We start from the raw sequence: 20,732 nt of genomic DNA, 5'->3' as shown, positions 1-20,732 counted from the left end.
CATTCGATGTTGCTTCTTTTTTTTTTTTTCTTCACGTTTCATCACGTGTGACAATTGAATGCAAAAATTCGTCTGCCTCGGATTGAAACCGGTTCAGCAGCGGCTGAGAGACTGCCATGCGTGCTCCCTTCTGGTCACAAGTAAGGTGTCGGAGAACCAAGCTTGCACAGACTTTGCGGAACAGTAAGTGCTCGCGAATGATTGTGTCCACGCTGCCGAAGTTTATCTTACGGTGGGTTGCAATGTCCAGAACTGTTACTCGCCGGTTCCCGTGGATCGCTTACTCAACGCCTGCGATGTGCAATGACCAGACTGCAGTCGAACGAACGTGTCCATGTGGTTCATTCGTCAACGCACCCCCTCCTTCGTCAAACTGTCTGCACCAGTTGTACGCTCTCCCCCTTCACCGTGACTGTTCCCCATACTGTGCCTGTAATCTTTGCAAAATCTCAGCTGGTTTGACGTTCTCCTTCACAAGTAACTTGATTATATGCACCGCTAGCTGTTCCATAGCTGTACAGACACACCGCTCGCCACCATGACAGCTACCGCTGCTGCACGTGTCGCTGACTCGAGAACGATTGCACTTCGACCTGTTTTATTCAATTACATTTAGTCATTAAAGTGTCAGTCAAGAGTCGACCTTGAACAACCCTTGAACACTGCTGCACAAAAGTTTACGGAACACGCTCCGGTGCACGGTAGCAGTGAATGGAACCGTACGGACTTAGGCCTATAGGTAACCCAGACACCTGTTTGCAAGTCCGTACACTACGGTATACCATTCGCTGCTATGGCGTGTCATTCTGAGGAAGGAATGGACCTGAGCGTGTTCTGTAAACATTTGTCCAGCACTGTACATCCTAGGTCTCAGTCAATCAGTCAAGCATTTCTATGTTCCGCATAAGTCAAATAATCTTCTGTGCGAATATTGAGCTTTCCACTACGTACAAGCAAGAACGTTTCAATACTGCGCATTTTGGCTTTCACTGACAGTGGAGTAAGGTACGCGTCTTGTGCAATTGGTGTAGGTGAATGATGTCTGCCAAATTTGTTATTAAAAAAAAATCCTAATTGCCCTCCATTAAACAAATCTCCTTTTTCGTTCGTCCTAATGGATACCACGCTGTCGCCGTGCGTCGGATTACACTTATTTTTTTTAACGACTTTCCATTTATGCGCTCAGTATGTTGGCTCCAAGATAGTTTGTTCTGTTTGTTATGTTGGCCAACGCGCTGTAATTAGAAGTTGTTGAGGGAGAAATTAAACTTTTGTACACTTTTCTGTAAACTTAAAGACATAGCTGTCTTTACACTGATCCTCATTTGCCACTACTCTAACCATCTATTTCTCTCAGTGCTATGTGTAGAACAAACTGGCCAACTGGTGTTGATATGCATAATCGATATAGAAGTTGATCCTAAGGGGGTTCCCAAGAAGCGCCTAAACGGAAAGAAAGTAAAAAAAGACAAAAAATTATATTAGGTACTATGCTCTCAACCATCAATAATATTTTAGTAGCAATAACTGCAACAATTTTTGTTTTCATAACAAACCATGATTGCAATTGGGATATCTTACGATACCGCTTACCATGTGCTGGGCATGAAAAAATTAATGTGTGCCTTGTGGAATAGATGTCTAGTTCGTGGACTCTTACCCGCAGCTCCGATAATGAGTCCCATGGTTCTTCAGCAACAGTACTGCGACGACACTGAAAGAGACAGTCCAGAATATCCTCCTCATGCATTTTGCAAAGTATGAAATCAGACAGCATAACTGCCGCCACATACTACTCAAAGCATTTTCATTCTATTACTCTAGTGGGCCCCAGGCGAAAAACCTCTCCACTTACAAGTGATTTATGGAACATTAAACATATCCCTCCCCCTTGCAAACAACTTTTTCAGAAAACTGATTTATAAACCACTTGTTATTTTTCGCTTGAGAGCGTATTAGCTGGTAGATTGATTACGCCATTGCAGCGTCAGTGCAGGTAACATTAGTGCAGGGGACGTTATTTCACAGTGGCACCCCACATAACAGTATTTTCCGGCAACATATATGAAAAAAAAAGGGGGGGGGGCGGTGGAAAGAGTCAGTGGGTGACAATGTTTGCCTACGACGTCAGGGCTCGTTGGTGTAAGACGACCACTTAGAGATGATATAGGGAGTCCATACGTGAGTGAAACGGAGTGGTTATCTTTTGGTAGGCGACACCATTCAGGAAGTCGGCTTCACCTTACGCTTGCCAGCGTAATGAAGCCCGCTTTACAGTGTTGTCAATGCTGTTTAGTTTGATGCGCACGGGGGAGAGGGGTTAACACGAGTGATAAAAAGATAACAACAACGACAACTTTATTGCGAGATGGTGAATGGGGAGTTCCACCGCCAGGGGCGATACTCTACCCCAATAAGGATCGAAGTCCCATTGGTACCCAAAAAGGTAAAGAGAGCTTCGAGGGCAGAACCTAGGATAAAAAGATTAAAAACATTGAAACTACCGTTTATTGGTGTACGAGCTTTTAAGGAAGTGGGCTGCATTTCATCTGGATTTTCCTCAGAAGCTTTCAGACACATATGTCGGCACAGTACCCTTAGAAGTCGGCCCAGGACGCACATTCTCCCAGGGCGTCAGTCGTGACGTTGCCCACATATGTGAGGCCGACAACGGGAAGCCCTTTCACCATCACCACCACCACTACCACCACCTTTCATCAAGTACGAAAATAATGAGGAGGAGAGCTCGATATAGGCTATAACGTACGGTGTGGTCACGTAAATAATAAGAGGAGAGGAGGCAAATGAAAGGTGAAAAACGTAAAAGGACAAAAGTGCGCAAACTCTGGGAACCAAGCCTCAAATCCCCTGGTGGAAGCATATGGTGATGATAACGATGATGATTGGGGCTTTACGGCATAAGCAACTACGACTATATACATATGCGCCAGAACAGTAAAAGCGGACGAATAAAGCGATTATGTTAAAAAAAATATACTAAGCAAGTATGGTTATAAAACGCGATGATTAAGTTATCGTAAAGAAAAAAACAAGTATATCAGCAGATAGATGGCCAATGCCTCTAAAAATTAAAAGGGGCGGCTCATCACGCTATACTAGGGCTGCGTGAAGCGATAAACTGCACGTGCATAAAACTCGTGAAAATGGCAGTGACGGTGGGACTCTTGTAACGGACACGTGATAAGCAGTACTGAAAGCTGTGCGCACTGGTGTGGGACTTCCTCTCTGCGAAGTAGGGATCCATGAGTTAGTTGGGTGTGTCCCAGCCTTAGTCGAGCTCCGTGTAACTTCGTGCTACCGGTTTCAAGAAGTGTGTGTGTGTGTGTGTGTGGGGAGGGGGGGATCCCCTGCACGTTTTTTTTTTCACCTGACGAAGTTTATTGTTCCCCTGTACATCCTAAAACTGTTCCCATTTCTGGATTATGGTTTACTTCAGGATCGCCCTAACCTCCTGATGAGGAAGGTGAAAGTGCAACTGCCGCAGCTTTGTCTGCACTCATTGCCGTGAATTTGAGGGACGAACTCGTTCTGTCGTTCGTTCCTCAAACTCAAGAAAATGTTGCCTTCATCGAATATCCACCAGCTCGCTTGCACACTTCTCATCTGTTGCTGTCTGCACGTTCGTTGTCGGGTATCCCCACGCGACCCTACAAAACATCAAAGAGAGACTCTCGTAATTTACTCTACTGGCCAAGTTTGTCACAGAGCTTTGTGCGCTCGAGAAGTGCATAATTCTGATTTCGCCTCGTTTGCATACCAAAGTTTGGCGACATATCTTACGTGCTCGTTTTCGTATTTCTGAGAAAGAGGGTGGCGTATCCAAATAATGGTCGCCTCCAATTCCGCTGCCTCGCATTTTCGAGAAAACATCCGAGTAAAAAGGTAATTAATGAATTTTAGGCAATTAGTCGTCCAGTAGTTATACGTGCTCTTCCCACAGGACGTCCCTATATGGCCGTGTAACGCGCCAACAGAAATGGCACCAGTGCTGCTCTCACAGCCTAAAAAGAGAGGGAAAAAGAAAGAAAGAAGAAAAGAAAAATCTGTAACGGATAAAAAAAAAAAAACCCTGTATAATCGGTAATGCATTTGTTGACGGTAGAACATCCTTTCACGCGTACGTCATAGACGAACTCAGCGAAAATTGAAAACATTCGACTTGGCAGCTCATAACCACCAGGAGTGGGGATGTATCATTCTAATACCTATATTGTATCACAATTATTATGTAATACATTTTTGTATTAGTACCGTGGTATTACGTATTATAGTAACACATTTTCAAAAAGTATCTGTTTTGTGTTATAATATGCCAGAGGTGTGCAGTATTAATATTTTTTTAATTATAATACTAATACGATAATACTTATGAAACAGTGTAGTACAAGTCACACAGCAATACTGGCAATATATATATATTGCATATTATCATACTAACCCAAATACTTTTTGAAAACGAGTATACAAAAATGTGCTACAGTAATACTATTTTAATACAATGTATTATAATACATCTCCACCCATAGCAATCACGACATCCTGTGCACGAATTTTCTTGACATAGAATTTACGTCCTTCCGATCGTTCATGTAATGTTTTGGCGTTACATTTTGGTGTAGGGTTAAATTCACTGAATAGCCATAATTAATTTCCTAGAAAAAAGTTAATGAAATAAAAGTTGAAATGAACTGTCACCAAAGTAAACTGTACGCCCAATACCTCGCGGACATCTCCAAGAGAGAGAGAGAGAGCACCCCCCTCTCCTTTTTTTTTCAACTTTGCTTCCCTAGACCGTATCCGTGGAGGAGGGCGTTGTTAACATGAAAAATTTAATTACAATTTGATGTTATCGTATGGTCCTTGGCGCAGCTTTCCTTCCTTCGTAAATATCAAGCAAACAATTCGAGAATATCGAAATGCAGAAGCTTCTGCAGACTTCACCCAAGTCTGAAACCGAAACTTTACGACCTCATTGTCGGCTGACAGAGCGCTATCGGTATCACAGGTATCTGGCAACTCCGAGTTACTTTCAGCCGGCGAAAAATAGCCAGAGTAGCGAAAATGACGTCATAACTCTGCGGCGAAAATTAGCCAGAGTAGCCATGGAGTGACAACTCTAGTCTACTCTGCTCTGAAGAAGGGTAGCCGTGGTGGTGGTGGTGGGGATGGTGAAAGGGCTTGCCGTTGTCGGCCTCACGTATGTGGGCAACGTCACGACTGACGCCCTGGGGAAATGTGCGTCCTGGGCCGACTTCTAGGGGAACTGTGCCGACATATGTCTGAAAGCGTCTGAGGAAAACCCAGGAAAAACCCCAGACAGCACAGCCGGCACCGGGTAGGGTAGCCATCGTTCTGACACACACAAGCTCGCAACCAACCGTCTTGTTGACAGACAATATTGGGTGGTGTTCTATTTCGAAATGTAGGATTGGTTAAAAACTGTCGAGAATTTTCAAAATCTGCTGGTGTGCACGCATCTGCGTTAAGTTGTTAAACAGAGTGTCTGCCAGCACTTCCACATCGTCTCGCCCGTCAGGTCGCCAAGGCCAGTCCGCCATTTTGAGCGCAGAGTAACTCTAGCCGTTCTAAAATTACGGTCAAAGGTGGCTACTCTGCAGTCACGCGATGATAAAGGCTCTGACGTCGTTACCCAACTCCTGGCTGCTCGGGTTGAATAAGAAAACGCACCCACAGTCAGTTTTGAATTCCACTGGTTGAGCGTCTGAGTTGCAAATTGTCAAGTCAGCGTTTGTCCTGCCTTTCAACACTTAAAAGCGTTAAAAAATGGAGGCACATCTGAAACTGTGTTTTTGATGTGATACAGTGACTTGTCTTTCGGGCTCTGCACAAGTCGAACTTTGAGAAAATGCGAGCGAATCATGTGTGGGACAGTTTAGACAAGTGGACGTTGGACAGTGAGTGGACGTTGTCAAAAGCTTTTACCTGCGTGGTCTGAGAGTGACGATGTTTCAAAATAGGATATCAACGGGTAAGTCGCGTTTTTTCGATATCCGTCGAAGTCGTCTTAGAGAATGAAATCAGCTAGAATTTATCTTTTTGTTCTGGGCTCCACCACTTGTGAGGGAACAAAATACAAATACACATTTTTGGGACGGGGGCTTTGCAGGGCGGGCAACACCAAAGCGTTGGCAACACGAAACGAAGCAACGTTGTTCGGGCATGCCGCGATATCCCAGCGTTCAAAGCCCTAGATCTCAAAATCCACAACACCAAAATCCCAAATTGCAACATCAAAGCTTTTGTCTGCGAAGTCTGAGGATGACCGAAATGGGATATATCGGTGGGCAACGTGTCAGACACGTGTTTTGGATGTCCGTCGAAGGAAGCGAACATTTTAGTGGAGGTTAGGCTTAGCAGGGCGGACGCGCTATAGCAACACCAAGGCGTTGTCAACACAAAATGAAGCAACGTTGATTAGTTTGGGTTTGGGTCATCTCGCAGTAACCCAAGTAGCACATCCTATCGGGCCAGTCGCGGGAGCGATCGGCGCTCCAGCGGCGGAAATCGGCCGATCCTCCCCGTCAGAAGCCGATGTCATGCCGAGCTGGCCGAGCGACGAGTGGTGTGCGAAGAGAGCCGGGAGAGAGAACGACGAGGAGGAGAGACTGCGCGGTGGCGGTGACGTACCAGCATTTAGTTTTTTTTCTTTTTGTATTGGCTGCGTTGAGCATGCGCAGCGGTGACGTCGAGCGCGCTTCTCCCAACGAAGTTTCTCGTTTCCCGGCTGCTGGTACGAACTTTGTTGTTTGTTAAAGGTACTGTAAAGCACCACCGATCAAATGTCATTTAGTGTGGCTATTCGATAGTCCAAGCCACCAGGACAAAAACTGCGCAAGTTTCATTCCAATCGACGGTACAATTAATTAGAAAATTACAATTAAAGATTACGGGCAACACTGTACTAGGTATCCGAAATGAATCCGTACTCCTGACACATACGGCGGCAACCACATTGCATGCGTAGAACACTGGGCCCGACATAACAATCCACCACAATCCACCATAAAATCCGCCCCTGCAATCCACACAACGGTCCACATGTGAGGATGAACGGATAAGCGAACTGAAATGGAATGCTGAGACGTTGAAAAAAATGTGTCAGACGTTCAAGAAGCCAGACAGCATTGGGACTTATGTTTGTTCACAGAGGTCCACAATGGGAGTTTGTTCGTTCGAAAGAGGCAGAAGGAGCGCGCAGGCGCAGCAGAGAAGTAGGGTGAGCCTCCATCGAACAGCGGCCAGCGCTGGGTTACTTCGCAAAAAGAGGGGTTAACAGGTTAAACTGTTAACAGGGGTTTCAGAATGCGTAGGTAAACAGGAAAACTGATAATATGGTTACTAAAATAACGAAGTTCCGATGTAATACTGTGTAATACCAATTTTCAGTGTTGCCCGCTGTACAGGGGGTTGTTTGACACCAGGCGTCGCACCGCTCCACTACGCCGCATCTTTCATGGCAAATTAAAAATATTTATAGCGCGTTGTCAGCCGTATGGTTCCGCATATGGTATTTAGAAGCAACAAAGTCTCTAGTCACATCACCTGCATATCATGCTTGTCTACTGCTTTACAGTACCTTTGAGTTACGACTTCGTCGTGTTCACAGGTAAGAAGCCGCTAAAGTGTGCTTCTGTGGTTAACTGTAACGTGTTGTGTTAGTACAAGACTTCTTGCGACGTTTCACAGAGTACATGCAGCGCCGTACATTCAAACTGTCATGCCCTCGCTATCGTGCAACCGTCGCCAATTTTCGAGACAAAGTAAACGCATAACGCTTATCTCCAGAAGTGGGCATAGTTGCAAGAGGTGCAAGTTTGTTTCGTTGGTTTGCTCCGCAGTCACGGTTGTGTAAGAGTTCGGGGATTAGAATCGGTCTCTTCAATTAGATTGCTGTCTGTCTGATGTATCGGTGCATCCGCACTTGTGGGAAGGTACTTTGCTGTCGGTTCGCGCGGCGCGTGTTCCTATGCGTCACCAGTCGTGCTTTTATTCTCTAATTCGCAGGTGCACCGGTGATGTGACCGAATTACGCAACGTCGCGCTGGAAGAGGTACAAGAACGTACAAAAGGAGGCCAGAGAGTTGTTGCAACAAATTGAAGATGGCCAGGGCATTTTTTTTTTTAAATCTCATCTCCAGCATTCGTGAAGAAAGTGGTGTTATTATATACATTATATATTATATATGGTATATACTATATACTATAAATACTCATATATCTAAGTATATAAATAAAGTCCCTTAGACCTGGTCCTCTTTAATTTTACAGTGTAATATATGTGTTGCTAAGGGCAAAACGACACTCGTTGAACACCTTGTATGTGGTCTCCTTCCTCTACCGCAGGTTGACTTTCTGGCATGCATTGGACGAGCAACACTACCTTCTTCAGTTATCCTCCTCATGAAATGTTTATTGACCAATGACCTTGCCTTAAAATACAGCCTCAGGGGTCTGCAGAAGAAAAAAAGTTGCTTTCCAGCAACTCGCCCTACGTGGATGTGTTGTTGTGGGTATGTGCAACTTGTACGGTTTAGATTCGGATGTAGGTTGACAACTCTACAAACTTCTTTTCAGAGGCAGTGAAACGGTGCTAGAGAAGGTGAAATTGGACGACGCATAGGAAAGCTAGCTGAAGAAAGAAGCTGAAAGTTAGGCGGAAAAGAGGAGAGATCAAAGAGGGTGGGGCCAGAGGACGGACGATTGATAGTCAGTTACCAAGTACACACATCTTGGAGGAGCACTGTCAGGCATGCGTGCTGTTTTGTAATATTTTGTACCTGCAATACGTTGACCTTTATGTCTGTGATGCTTTAAAACATAGTATTAAACAGTCATACTGATACGTGTGCATCTGGCTTTTTAATACGGACATAGGATGAGTATTACTAACAGCAAGAGCAGAAAGAATACCTTAAGGATCAGAATAAGGAGAAAAGACGTGACAACAATATTATTGGGGTGAGAGACCGGACAGATGTCGGGCGCTGACACCAGCACAATATTGGGATGATATCGGCAGAGGACAACGGCCCGATATCTATGGCCGATATCTCTACGATATCGCCAAATGTTGCAAAAAGTTATTGGGGCGATGTCGGGGCCGATATGTGCCCGATATCTTTGGCCGGTTGCTCCCAGTAATGGCCCGATACCTCCCCGATCGATTGTGCTACCAACGTTAACGTTGTTGTTGGGTCAGGGACCGCAACCGAAACTGAACCCGAACCGAAAACCGCTAAAAACCTGTATTTTTCGCGGAAGTGGAACTGAACCGAAACCAGTTGATTTAAGCTGCTACCGGTTCGCGAAACGGTTCAGACGTAATGTGCCTTGTGAGAGATCAGAACTACGATCTACACAGCGGATTGTGCCGCGTTGCCAAACAAATTCAAAACCGAAACTGAACAAAAGAAAACTGCAAACCCAAGTGCGCGACGTATATCCCTCTCGCAGCGATTCGTTCATTCAGTTCTGTTAGTTTGGTGATCGTCTTTTTGGCAGTTGTAGGCTTCCTCGCACGCAATTTTTTGTACAGCAGCCGCAAGTCTTCATTTTTGGCTGTGAAAATAACAGCCAATCCCTGAGAAGGATATAATAGTGTGTGTACGACGGCTGAACATATAGGAGTACAGTCGAACCTCGTTTTATGAACCATCGATATACGAATTCCCTCAAATTACGAACGGCTCCACAGGGAACCAAACTTTTTCGGTGTATTTTGACCTCGTTTTACGAACCCTCGATATCCGAACCCAGATTTCCCGATTTCCCAGAAATTCACTGCTGGGGGGGGGGGGGGGGGGGTATGCTTGGTGAACGTTCCATTTAAGGAATTTTTCTTAGACACGGAAAGAATCGTGGCACAATTATGACATATCTGCACAGCTTTCCCATTTCATTAGTACTTGTTATTACGTTAGAACACAGTACATTAGAATATAGATTCATTATGAATGGCATTTCAACATCAAGATGCATAATCGCACGACCGACAAAGAAAAAAGACTAGCACCTTGTCTCACTAAGCTCAATGAGCAACCAAAGGTGAAAACCTTACACGAAGAAGTCAGAATACCTTGCTTGATTGAGTTGGGCGCAAATTGTTCTTGATGATCCACATTGAGTTCGCGTGTCCGCACGCATTTTTGCTGGTATATGCGCGCAATATATGCATTGAACAGTCACTTTCAAATGATTTTGGACGAATCCATGGTACGATCATCTGAATGACAGTGGTCCTACAGCATAAGTTTGACAGTACAGGATGTAATTCGCAGCGCCGGACTCACTACCAGAATGTGTTGGTGGCCGAGTCGGATGGGGTCACCTGAAAAATTTCAGCGGGGGGTGGGTGGGCTGCAAAAATGCAGGGAGGGTGTAAAACCCCCGGGGGGGGGGGGGGTGTAGGGCAATCCCTGATCTGAACCCGGACGGAAAAAAATAACGGTTCGGATGACTGGTTTGGGTTCGCCACACATGGTATCCCGCCGTACAATCTGCCAGATCTCAAAATCCGCAATACCAAAATTCCAAATCGCCACGTCTTGAGCAGAGGAACACGTCAGCTCCGCGTGTTTTCGATGCCAATCGAAGCCGTTTTAGGGAATGAACTGCACTTTTTAGCGACGATTAGGCTACGGCGGAAGTGCAGCAGCAGCAGCAGCAACAACAACAACAGCAACAACAACAAAAATTGGTTACACCTATATACTGAGACGTACAAGTGTATACTAGTCCAAGTTTGTTGACCGCAGGTCCTCGCGCGTGGTTGTGCCATCTTAAACTGTGCCGATATGGGATTTTGAACATGTTGATTTCTGACCGTGCGATTTCAAGACACCGCCCAAAATTTGTTGTCTGTTCCTCGAGACACGCAGTTGTTTCGGACGCGCACAACAGAACACATTTTAAATACCGGTGAACTAGGTTATACAACAAGTGAAATAACATATGTGGATGTGCTGAAACCACTTACCAGTTCACGGATCAACCACTACAGGTTAGTTCGACTTCGACTAGTGGTAACCGAGGGGATACCAAAACGAAACTATGCGCAAAGTCTTCACTGTTGGTTATTGCGCACACCGTAACCCGTGAAGTCCTCTTTCTCCACGTCCACTGTGCTACAGCTACAGCGCTGCGGCGGCATAGTCGCCATCTATGATGTTCTCTGTAAAGCCGTTGTGTCGACTCGCAATGTGCCGGCTACCGAGAGACGGGCGGACGGCGAGCCTAGCCGAAGCAGTCACATCGCGCCACACTGCGTCAAGGAGAGTCATTTGTGACACCCGTCGTCTGCTCCAATCCGGATGTTGCATAAGCACAGTGTTGTGCTCGCTACTCAATTTAGGTAGCGAAATACCGCTACCCGCTACCCTATTTAAAAGTAGCGCGATACTAGCGGCGCTACAAATTTACGAATGTAGCGCGATACCGCTACCGCTACGAAAAAAATGTAGCGCAATTACCCTTCCGCTACTTTCTCGCCGAAGGCCTATGAATATGTGATTCGATGCATTCAAAGATATGTGCTCTTGCTGATACTTTATTTCTTGCGATCAGTACTTCCTGAAAAAGTCATTACACACTTGCATTCCGAACCGAATTCGGGACCGAACTTTTTTCGAAGAACAGATTTCCGTGCCGAATTCGGCCGATCTGGCCAAGCCAGATTTCTCCTCCGAAATGGGAAGTGACGCCAACCGAAAAAGTAGAAGCAACCAATGGATATCCAGCCGGAAGGAGAACCATAGCAACGATGACGTAGCAATGGGGTTGACTGTTGCCGTGTGTGTGCGACTTCTACTCCAATGAATGCAGGGATTATCTCATTGACCTGGACGGTTGAAAGGCGATGTTCCCCAAGGCCAGAAGTCTTCGGCCGAAATTCGGAGTGCATTTCGGTAGCATGCGGTGATGCACAGAAAAAAGTTCGGTCCCGATTTCGGTTCGGCCAGTTTTCGGCCAGTTTTTCGTGCCACGCGGTTCACCCTTAACACGTTTCTTGGTGAACGTATCGGCGCAAACACTGAAAAGTCGTTCGGCAGACGCACTTGACGGGACGGCGGTATTTAGCTTGAGGAATGCCCCGTGCACTCTTGGATAACCCTGCTTTAGCGATGTCAAATTAAAGTTATCTGGCACAAAGAGGTACTGAGTAAGCTCACGATCAGCTGGATCTGCTATAGAAGTTGACTCCCCAAAAGAAAAGAAATCATCTGCATGGAGCTCGTTCGTGGATTCCTCGGCGCGCTAACTTGAGGCGACCGAACACCTTAACATTTCGTTTACGGTCAAACTGGTAACTTCCTTTCGTTGGTTTTCATCCGTGAGCCTTTAGAGCTTGACCCTCGGAATTAAGACAGCAGCGATTTGAAGGCTCTGATCTGACATGAATCGGTCGAACCTATACATAGCTTGCACGTGACGTCACATTCGCTGCGGGGTAGCCTCGGCTAGTTTCCGCCGCCATCTTGGGAAGCCTCACACTAATAACATCACATTGAGACGCATACGAGCTCGAAGGGAGTATTTCGGCCGCGGACACTTCGCAAATGGTTGTACTAAGCGAGTATGCGCTTGGGCTACCTGCAGCTGTTCGTTCTAGGTATGAGGAGAAGATTCAACTCGCTGGAGGAACGGATCCGCTAGTATTCGAAGAAGCAGATACAGTGGTAGATACTGAGAAGTACCCAAAGGTGGAGTACGTCGATATCAAAGACTACCTCGTGAACGCCACCAGTTTTATAACGCGTGAGCAATTTAAGGCTTACAAGGCGTTAGAATCTCACAACTACCTAACCAGTGGTTGAGTTCAACAACCTCGCGTCAAAGTACTGGACAACTCGAACGTCGTCGTCCTCGGAAGCGTGAGTCCTTGTGTACTATTACTTCATTTCTAAAGTAGGTAACTACAACACTTAACTGCTCTCTCATGCTAATTTTCAGGTCAGTCACTCCCAGAGCCTGAGGGAAAAGCGCCTCTTGCCGTGGCTAGTAATCAAGTCCGATGGACAGGTACTCTGTGCTCACTGCACCTGCATGGCTGGTTTAGGCGAAGCGTGTTCGCACATAGGTGCGGTGCTATTTTACATAGAGGCTGTGGTGAGGCACCGTGATTCTTTGGCATGCACTGAGAAAGACAACGTATGGTTGCCTCCATCCATAAAGGAACTGGAATGTGTACCGCTTTCCAAAGTTGACTTTTCCTCGTCTGCATCAAAAAAGAGACAATTGGATGCAAGGTGTTCATCAAAAGCCACCCGTCGCAGCAGTAACACGTCACTTCGACCAACACAACAGCAGTGGAAATGCTTTTTGAAGGATGTTGAAATCTCGAGGACAAGACCAGCATTTTTTGCACTTCTAGATGAGCATTTTGAAGGTTTCGTGCCCACAGCAGCAAAGTACAAGACAGCCCTTTTAACCTCCTTGTACAAGGATGAACCAGTACCGACCCTGGATGTTGTCACCTCAACATGCAGGAAAATTGCAGAGGACCTCAGCATTCAGCAAGAGGTACACACACTCATGTTAAAATTCCTTGATATCTCTGCTACAATGTATTGCATTTTGTTTTAGGTTCTGCAGCTGATTGAGAAAGAAACAAGGGCCCAGTCTACAACCAATAAGTGGTTCTACTTCAGAGCAGGGAGGGTAACAGCATCAAATGTTAAGGCGGTGTGTCATACATCAGTAGACAACCCATCACGAAGCCTGATCAGCAGAATGTGTTACCCAACTGAACACAGATTCAGTACTGCAGCAACAAGCTGGGGTACAGAAAATGAAGAGCGTGCCAGGGAGGCATACTTTGCTGCTGCTGCAACGAAGCACAACAACTTAATGTTGCACAAAAGTGGTCTGCACATCAGCAGCACACATCCATTTCTCGGTGCTTCCCCGGATGGAATTATCTCCTGTGAATGTTGCGGTACAGGAGTACTAGAAATAAAGTGTCCGTACAAGGGTCGTCATGATACAATTGTGCAGTATGTGCATTCAAGTGGAAGTAGCCTAACTATCTCTGATGATGGAGTAATCCATTTGAGTGAGAACCATAGTCACTACTACCAGGTGCAACTCCAAATGCTTGTTTGCAAAGCAAAGTACTGTGATTATGTAGTGTGGACACTGGAAGAAGCCTTTGTTGACAGAATTGCAGTCAACGAACAGTTCTGCCTCAGCATGTTGGATAAATGTTCTTTATTCTTTGAACGTGTTCTACTGCCTGAAATGCGATACAAGTATTGGACGCAAAGTGGGGATGTGAGTTCTGTGACAGAAAACAGCTCTAACACTTTTTGTTACTGCAATGGTGGCGATGTTGGGAAGATGATTTTATGTGATAATCCTCTCTGTGAGAAAAAATGGTATCACTTTTCCTGCATCAACCTGAAACGAGCTCCAAAAGGAGAATGGTACTGTGACAGTTGTAAGTGAACTATTAAAACCTGTGTGATACCAATTTCAGTAATGGACATTTCAGTTTATTGCTAGTTCACGAACAACTACAACCACTTGCTTTCATGGGGAATGCACAAAAATGTGGTGCTCAACTTGTATGGCATAAATTACTGTATTGTGCAATCAGTTCAATTAAATGGTACAACAGAGTCACAAATGTTTGCAAGTGCAGCACAAACAAACACTATTTTGTCAAGCATGATTGGATGGTCTTCGTGCTCCGCGGTGAGCATGTCGACAGGCACTACACTTTTCAGGATCACATACTTATTACGAATGAGCCCAATGACACGTTCTACATGGATCCTAACATTTGCTAGTTTTCGTGTAGCTTCGACACTCCACGGTGACAGCTGTGCTCGGCCACGTGTGAACGCTGGCATTTCTAGACGAGCACAATATAGTCCAACTGTGTCTGCAATGGTGAATCCCCTGTCAGCCAGGACAGAATCCCCAGGCAGCAGTTTGTCCAAGATTCCACAGGTCTCGGCAATTAACTTGTCGCTAGACCTTCCGCACCAACCACGGGAAATGAATGTAACTGCCCCTTGTGGTGCAATTCCAATGAGGTACTTTGCAGTATTCTTGTGCTTGTATTGCGACCAGGTCTGTGCCCTGGCCTTGAGTGATGTTGGCCTCTCGATGAAAATCTCGAAGCAGTCAATTATAACTGCAACACTGGTGCCAAAAGCTTCACGAAAAGACATCGGCATCGTGCGCTTAAGTTGTTCCCTTGTTGGCCATCTTACAACATTCTGAAGGCCAACGTAAAGTCCATCAATCCACTTCGTGAAGATACGTGATATGGTGGATTCAGACACGTTGAATCTATAATGCAAAATAGAATTGGTGAAATGCAGAAATTATGTTAGGGTGTGAAGAAGCTGTACCTGTAGGCCAAGTCTTGCTGTGTAGCGTTCAGCCGCAGCCGCATCAGTGTTATAATGAGTTCCTGAAACTGGGGTAGCTTATTGTTTGGTGTGTATCGCACCAAGTCTTTGACAAGACGGAACACAGCGTTCAGAAGACCAAAATTTGGCAATCCACTGTAAAACTTTGTCAGCTGGTCATCATTTCGAAACGCCTGTTCGCTGAGGGACCTTCTATCTAAACTCTCCCGCAGGGTGTACACTTCATACCGTAGATGGTTCAGCTCCTCCTCAAGCTGAGATACTGAAATGGCAGATTTTTAAAGGAATCTCTATAGTGTGATGCCGGTTTTAGTACATCATCGAAACAAAAGGAGAGCATACCATTTGTCGTCTCTGTGTTTTCTTCAGGGATTGGGTCTGAAATGTCATCCTCCCCTACCACAGTTTCGTTGCAACTAGTTGTGGTTGTGTTTGGTGCACCATCCCTGCTCTCTCCTTCATTTGTTGAGGCGCATGCATCAGGAACAGGGCATGAATTTGCTTGTGTGTCTGCTACGGCAAGTTGATCTAAAGCAAAACCAATGTAAGCACATGGGCAGATTAGCTGCAAGCAACTCACTGTGTAAAGGTACAAAAGACAGATATGCAAAAGGTGGTTAAACGTAATACCGTTCTGATTTTGTTCTTTCCCCGAAGACATGTCACGGTTGATGTCTCTGGCAGACATTAGCGCCCGCGCTGCTTCACCATTCCTTTGTTGGCTCCGTGCCTTGTGCCGTTTGTACCTGTTGGGAATATTCTACACATGTATCGATACGTTTGGTTTTTCTGAAGTTTAGATTACCTCTAAAATATGTAGTGGAGTAATGTGTTTGTCCTGAAACTAAAAGTGGTAGGGACAGATATGGTGTAGGGGATGGAAGGGCTCAATGGGATAAGGACTGAGAACAAGGTTTTTGAAGATGGTAAAGGAGGTGTGTGTTAGGAGGAGAAAGGTTTGATAATTCCTTCAACTGAATTCCAGCAGCACCTGCATAGTAGTTACACACGTCAGACATTCAAATTGACAAGTGAAACGAGTTTGTAATGAGCTTTGGTTGAGCGTACAGTCATTGTTACCTGCTGTCATCATTGTTGAACTGCCTGCCCTGGCCAAGTTCCAAGCTTGGAGCCCAGTCCGGGTGGTGTTGATCAAACAGTGCCGACGGCTCTCCTATGTAGTTTGCGAAGCAAATTTCATGCCATACAAAACGGAACGCATGGATGTGGACAGATACGGCTCTGTTATCGAAAGTACAGCTAAAAACTGCAATCGATAATCGACTACAAGGAGAACAAAAGCAAGGCTGCTTACATACCGCTAACGAAATGGAGTCCGCAAACACGATAGTGTTGTGCTGCCCGGTTGATGCCTTTTCTATTCAACCTCCGTATCCATTCCGAACGTCTCATCGACGATAGCTCCAGCGCTTTTGCACCCTGATGCTGGATGACGGTAGGAAGTCGAAAAAAACGCACATGAACGCGGTTTTCATCGTCTTCTGCGGAACCAGAACCGGTGTCAGAAAGATTTCTTGCTTCGTCTTTCTTTTTCCACGATCGGTTAGAGCAGCCAACAACAGCACAGTTGACCATGATAGATCATTCTGAGATCATTCGTAAACAAGCGCCGTATGACCACCAACATGGCCGACAACAGGTCGTGACGTCAGCACGGTGACGTAAGTGCAAGCTATGTATAGTGAATACCATGCATCGTGACCTGTTTCGCAGTTGAGTACGTTACGAAAGATGTAGTAAAATCACCTTTAGACGCTAGAGTCTAGCGGCGAATTTATTTTATTTTCTCCCTAAAAAGTAGCGGTAGCGGAGGTGGTTCCGCTACTCAAAATTGTAGCGGAAATTACTTTCTCGCTACAAATAACAAATGTAGCGGAATTACACCTCCGCTACTGAAAAAAGTAGCGATCACAGTAGCGCCGCTACGCACAAAACAGCATAAGCATAATTTCATTGTTCATAAGTTGCATAAGTTCAGAGCAGTCAACCACTATTTTCGTGCCAGCCAATCACGCACATTGCGCGACTACGCTCAGAATCTGTGCCATGCTGGCTGCGAACGTTTACGAGCGCGTTTTTGGATGTTTGTTCGTGTTTTGGAATAAAAGCACTCCTGATTAACAAGGTGTGGTAATATTTCAGTTCCACCAGGAAATATGCCGTGCGGGCGAAGCGGCAATTTTGCGCAGCAATATACTAGTGTCGCTACATGCTCGCTTGTTCACGGACGATTCACAAGAACGTCAGCCGGTTTAAACATCACTCCAACTGAATGATCATTGATAGGGTGCACAGTTAACTGAACGCAGCTTTAATGCGATGAAGGAGCGAGCCACGGCATGTGAATTACAAAGCGGCGCGCTTCATACCGCATACATATGATTTATACAGCTCTGTTGCGCTCTGTCTTGCGCTGACGACCTGATTTCTTGTTGCATACATATGCGGTTGCAGGACAGGGAATGACTATCCCTTCTTTTCTTGTGTGGTGCTTTTGTAGCAGGGGTTGTATCGCTGCAACAGTGGCTCTGGCCTGAACAACATGGCTTGATCAACAACGCAGAAAAGAGGTATCATGTTACTAGCGCCACAAGTGTACCGTAACTGCAATGCAGCCTAATTTCATGGAAGGGTAGAATACACATACAGCGCACAATATTATACGATACACAATTCAAAGTGAAATTAAAGACACACTACACAAACAAGTACGATTGTCGTTGAATTGAAGGTAAGGCTCCGGGGGTACCTTGACTTTTTGAAACTGTAACGATATTCTGGAAGCCCATATCGAACTGTGTCTGAAACCACCCTTCATTTCCAGAAAATGGCCCCATATTTGAAATAATCATAAATTAACCATCCCGAAACACACATGGAGGCCGCCACTTTTTAGACGGAATTGGTTTAGGCGGTTTATACCGCTGACGTAAGTAGTATCAGTGTTCTTCAACCCCTCCCTCTCTACGGAGCATACGGGAATGTAGACAAGCCATGGTGGCAGGGAGCGTCTGCTCAATCGACGTGGCCTTCTTGGTCGAAGTGTTTTTTATTTGTGGGATTGCTTGCCAATGCCAAAACACGTTGTTGTGCGCCTAGCATTCGTGCAATTATACTGTCGCGTTTCCGGCCTGCGGCTAACTGGCGAAGAGCACCATGAACGTCACGTATTATCAACCGAGCTGTGCTACGCCTACATACGAAAGTTATTTTTGTTGAAATTGCTATCCTTTAGCTATCCTTGCTATCCTTTGGAGCTGTCCTCTTTGTCGTCGTAGAACGAGGCAGGTGCCGCATCCCTCAGCGACTTTTCGAGTCCAAATCGGCCGTTAGGGGGACAACGTCGTAACATTCTGATGCCAAATGCTTCCAGCACGCAGGAGTGTTGCTTTGATAAGAGCACTAACCACTGGTTTCGTTCCATCCAATCACGCACAAAATCAACGGGTAACTTGGTACGAAACATCTTTGTTGTTAGACGAAGTTGTATGTACTGACCAGCCGAAGGAGAACGATGATGATCAAATTTAGGTGAAGAGAACGGTGCTCGTGGTGCCTGTATGTACGGGCGGCTCTCGATTTCGCTTTCAGCCTGACGATTGCTGGCGATTGCGGAATCGCGAGCAAGTAAACAAGCCAAGAAGAGCCAAAGCGAAAGCTGACCGTGACGTCACTGATTTTAGCAGATGAGCGAACGACAAAAAAAGAAAAAAAAATCGATGTTATCCGTAAACACAGGGTATTTGTCCAAACTATTTTGAAGGTACATCTAGTATAGGCACCAATCTTTTTGCAGGCACCAACCTGCTCGCTTTTGTTGTGATCTGTAACAATGAATATTCCCCGGAGCGACCTTTACCACATGCAACCCACTAAATCTATGGCATCGTTTCACACGTTGTAGTCCCTGGAGCCAACACGCAAGGTCCCACATTCCTCACTCGAACGTTTTTTTTTTTTTTTTTTACTATTGGGCTTTCAAAACGGCAATTCTTTCAAGCCACCGTTGACTATGGCGCCGAACAGCGCCGAGACACATTGACATACGAGCAGGAAGTGACGTTTTAGGTGTGCGCACTTGCCTGAAGTTCCCGAAGGTCACCGTACTGAAGCCTTTGCACGCTGGCAGTCTCCCTCTTTACAACCGCTTACGTCGTCATAGAAATAGAAAAGAATGCGCTTCCTTTCTCCAACATGAAACCTCATTCCAAAACTGGTCGAGGCGGTTAAGAGCTGAGGGCGATGGAAGAGCTCGCCCAGCGCGCGGCCTTCGTACTGCCACCGATTGATAAAGACAGAGACATTGTGTTTTGATGCACATGTTCAGTACACATAGATCAATATTTCCGAAGTGCTTTCATCAAAAGTTTGGAAATGGTTTCAGTACCTCTTTAAGCTTGCAAACAAACTATCATAGTTCACTATCTATACCACATTAAAATGTCAGAACATCACCTTGTCAAATCGTAGAGAGTCAAATCAAAGAGTCAAATCGTAGAATGAGTGAGGGGAATCAGGTGGCCGCGAGGGCGTGTGGCGAACATACCCTCAAACTCTGTCAACATTTCACATGGCCGCGAGTGCAGACGTGAAAGACGATGTTGAGTCGTGTGATGTGTGTCAGAGAGTAAAACCACCAGGAACCACCAAAGGTACCACCAGAGAGCCGACAAATGACGTTGCCATTACACTCCTCAGTTCCCTTCGAAGTCATTCATCTCGACTTTGCCGAAACCGAATAGAACTCCGGAGGAGTCAGAAAAACTCTGGCAGTAAAAAAACATACCGTCGACGAGCATACCCGGCTAATCAACACCCGTCGAAGTGGAGAAGATGCGACAAGTATAATCGCTATGCTTGAGAAGGATATTTTCAAAAGCGCCTAGCAACATGGACGACCCAAGACACGTTGAACTCAAGCTCACAGCCCCACACCACCCCGCGACAAAAGGAATGGTCGATTGCCATTCGCGATGTGAAAATTTCTTCACATGTACCTGTAAAGTTGGAAGCCGTAGCGTTGGGGGCGGTGACGCACCATCACAGTCGCTCACATAACAAAGAGATAGGTTGCACGCCTTATTAAGGCGTTAGCATTATAGTTGCCTGTTTTGCTCTGTATTGTCACTCCCCCATTCTCGACGCGAACTGACACCCTCGACATCGCCGATGCCACACATTGCCGTACACTCTAAATCTTTTGACACCTTTAAAGGTGTAACAACGTGTAACAACGTTCGTGGCGCACGCCTTTTTAGGTGTAATTTTGGTAACATCATAATGGAGCACAGT

The 20,732-nt window shown here is 45.7% G+C and overlaps 3 protein-coding genes and 1 long non-coding RNA gene across 7 annotated transcripts in view; 2 read left to right on the top strand and 2 right to left on the bottom strand.

Annotated features, from left to right (window-relative positions):
• LOC135374723 (interferon alpha-inducible protein 27-like protein 2) overlaps window positions 1–11,184 on the bottom strand; it is a 115,941-nt gene extending 104,757 nt beyond the window's left edge. Inside the window, exon 1 of one of the 2 annotated variants that reach the window (XR_010417093.1) lies at window positions 11,018–11,184. The gene's annotated coding sequence lies outside the window, so the exon portion shown is untranslated. The remainder of the gene's footprint in view (window positions 1–11,017) is intronic. The other variant, XR_010417090.1, reaches the window with a different exon arrangement.
• LOC135374709 (uncharacterized) lies at window positions 7,498–8,884 on the top strand. The gene is made up of 3 exons (XR_010417084.1): window positions 7,498–7,648; window positions 8,047–8,552; window positions 8,617–8,884. It is a non-coding gene; the product is annotated as an uncharacterized LOC135374709 (long non-coding RNA).
• A 1,391-nt stretch (window positions 11,185–12,575) lies between the features above and the next one.
• Window positions 12,576–14,658, top strand: LOC135374721 (uncharacterized). Its single transcript, XM_064607642.1, has 3 exons — window positions 12,576–12,911; window positions 12,991–13,560; window positions 13,624–14,658. The coding sequence occupies exons 2-3, from the start codon at window positions 13,084–13,086 to the stop codon at window positions 14,482–14,484; spliced, it is 1,338 nt and encodes a 445-aa protein (XP_064463712.1). The 5' UTR covers window positions 12,576–12,911; window positions 12,991–13,083; the 3' UTR covers window positions 14,485–14,658.
• Window positions 14,239–17,052, bottom strand: LOC135374722 (uncharacterized). 3 transcript variants are annotated; one of them, XM_064607645.1, is made up of 7 exons: window positions 16,739–17,052; window positions 16,488–16,593; window positions 16,225–16,410; window positions 16,050–16,165; window positions 15,762–15,947; window positions 15,399–15,681; window positions 14,239–15,336 (listed from the first exon to the last, which is right to left on the bottom strand). In XM_064607645.1, the coding sequence occupies exons 4-7, from the start codon at window positions 16,105–16,107 to the stop codon at window positions 14,637–14,639; spliced, it is 1,227 nt and encodes a 408-aa protein (XP_064463715.1). In that variant the 5' UTR covers window positions 16,108–16,165; window positions 16,225–16,410; window positions 16,488–16,593; window positions 16,739–17,052; the 3' UTR covers window positions 14,239–14,636. The 3 variants fall into 3 exon arrangements, with proteins under 3 accessions (XP_064463715.1, XP_064463713.1, XP_064463714.1); XM_064607643.1 differs by having other exon boundaries at window positions 16,500–16,593; XM_064607644.1 differs by lacking the exon at window positions 16,739–17,052 and having other exon boundaries at window positions 16,500–16,680.
• Between the last annotated feature and the right edge of the window lie 3,680 nt (window positions 17,053–20,732).

This window comes from Ornithodoros turicata, unplaced genomic scaffold (genome assembly GCF_037126465.1).
Source record: "Ornithodoros turicata isolate Travis unplaced genomic scaffold, ASM3712646v1 ctg00000746.1, whole genome shotgun sequence".
Taxonomy (NCBI): domain Eukaryota; kingdom Metazoa; phylum Arthropoda; class Arachnida; order Ixodida; family Argasidae; genus Ornithodoros; species Ornithodoros turicata.
The sequence above is the reverse complement of the archived record's forward strand: the minus strand, read 5'-3'. Positions and strand labels throughout refer to the sequence as shown.

Excerpts from the sequence above, each read along its gene's own strand:
- LOC135374721 (XM_064607642.1), top strand. The coding sequence starts at position 13,084 with ATGGCTGGTTTAGGCGAAGCGTGTTCGCACATAGGTGCGGTGCTATTT. Across the intron at positions 13,561-13,623 it reads ACCTCAGCATTCAGCAAGAG|GTTCTGCAGCTGATTGAGAA; the intron begins GTACACACACTC and ends ATTTTGTTTTAG.
- LOC135374722 (XM_064607645.1), bottom strand. The coding sequence starts at position 16,107 with ATGTCTGCCAGAGACATCAACCGTGACATGTCTTCGGGGAAAGAACAA. Across the intron at positions 15,948-16,049 it reads GAAAGAACAAAATCAGAACG|ATCAACTTGCCGTAGCAGAC; the intron begins GTATTACGTTTA and ends GTTTTGCTTTAG. Across the intron at positions 15,337-15,398 it reads CAGCAAGACTTGGCCTACAG|ATTCAACGTGTCTGAATCCA; the intron begins GTACAGCTTCTT and ends TTTGCATTATAG.